The 1,268-nt window shown below is 56.1% G+C and overlaps 1 protein-coding gene across 1 annotated transcript; it reads right to left on the bottom strand.

Annotated features, from left to right (window-relative positions):
- Nucleotides 1-12: 12 nt before the first annotated feature.
- SPRG_15201 (hypothetical protein) lies at nt 13-254 on the bottom strand (the record flags this gene model as incomplete). The annotated part of the gene is made up of 1 exon (XM_012354358.1): nt 13-254. A coding segment is annotated over one exon (242 nt), but the record flags the coding sequence as incomplete, so codon positions are not given.
- Nucleotides 255-1,268: the final 1,014 nt, after the last annotated feature.

Below are 1,268 nucleotides of genomic sequence, written 5' to 3'. Positions count from 1 at the left end.
AGAGCGTCGCACAGGTCGGGGTTGGGGTAGTTGGCCAAATTGCCGAGGGCTTGAAAGTTGGTGAACATGTCGTACGACGCTTTGTACGTGAAGTTGAGCATCGCGCAGTCGGACGAGCGCACGACGCACCACTGCTGGCTGCCGCAGTTGCTGTCAGCGACGATCACTTCCTTTGCGAGCACGGTCGCGTACGGGCACGCGGCCGACGCGACGCTGGCGAGGCCGAGCACCACCACCCACGCTCTTGTTTGCATGGCGCTGCGAATTTAAAGTGATGTGGGTGCTTTTGATTCCAGGCCACAGTGGGACAATCAACAAAGTGGGCGACTTCAAATCCAGTTTCGAGCTCAGTTTGGGCAGATGCCAGATTCCAACCACGTCCTGTAATTGGTGCGATTTGTTCTTTGATGCTCGAAATCGCTGCTGCTCGAGCCTCGAGGCGCATGGGCGAAAGCTTGTCCGTGTTGAAGTATCATACCAACGAGGTTCCTCTTGGAGCACCGGCGAGCACAGCGTATCGAGACGCGATCTCGTTGGTTTCCCATGGAGTGTGAGAGGTGAGATCGGAGAGCTTACGACATCTGAAAGGAGTGCGCTGGGAAGCTCCTTGGACGAGAAGGCCTTGCGCGCGGTTGCGAGAAGCCGCGCATCGAGACGCCCAGTCTTATTACTTCAAGAGCCTACAGTGCGACGACATGGCTTGCACGAGTAAGTAACTATAATAGTGCACTGTGTTTGCTGCTGCGTCGTGGCGTCTCTGCTCTTTGGATCGTATTTGGCCCATGATGTGGCGTCGCATCCGTCATTTGGTCTATTTATTAATTGGGATTGGTTGTTGTTGAAGTGGGTCGTCTATTACAATAGATAAAACTATGCTAAATTAAATTGTCGGACTTTCTTCGTTGTGTACACTCAGTCGAGGAACTTGATTTAGGCTGGCGGAGGCAGGAGCGCGATCCGCGGCACAAGGTGACATCGCGGCCACTCGTGTTGGGCGAGGAGCCGGAGAAGTCGACGAAGAGCAGGCTGCTCAGGCTCTTGTACGAGGTTGTGGTGCAAGTGCAGTTGAGCGACCCGTGCCGCCTTGACGGCAATCGTCCATGGACTTGGCAGCGGTAGGTCGGCGCGAAAGACGCAATCGTTCCGGACTCGCCAGACGTTGAACCAAACGCAGGCGCGGAGCACGGGCCAGAGGTGGCGGAACGCGGCTTGGTGCATGTTGGACGCCGTCTTGGGTGTCGAGTAGAGGAAGCCGGAGAGCGTAGTTG

The sequence above is a fragment of the Saprolegnia parasitica genome (assembly GCF_000151545.1).
Source record: "Saprolegnia parasitica CBS 223.65 unplaced genomic scaffold supercont2.157, whole genome shotgun sequence".
NCBI lineage: Eukaryota > Oomycota > Saprolegniomycetes > Saprolegniales > Saprolegniaceae > Saprolegnia > Saprolegnia parasitica.
The sequence above is the reverse complement of the archived record's forward strand: the minus strand, read 5'-3'. Positions and strand labels throughout refer to the sequence as shown.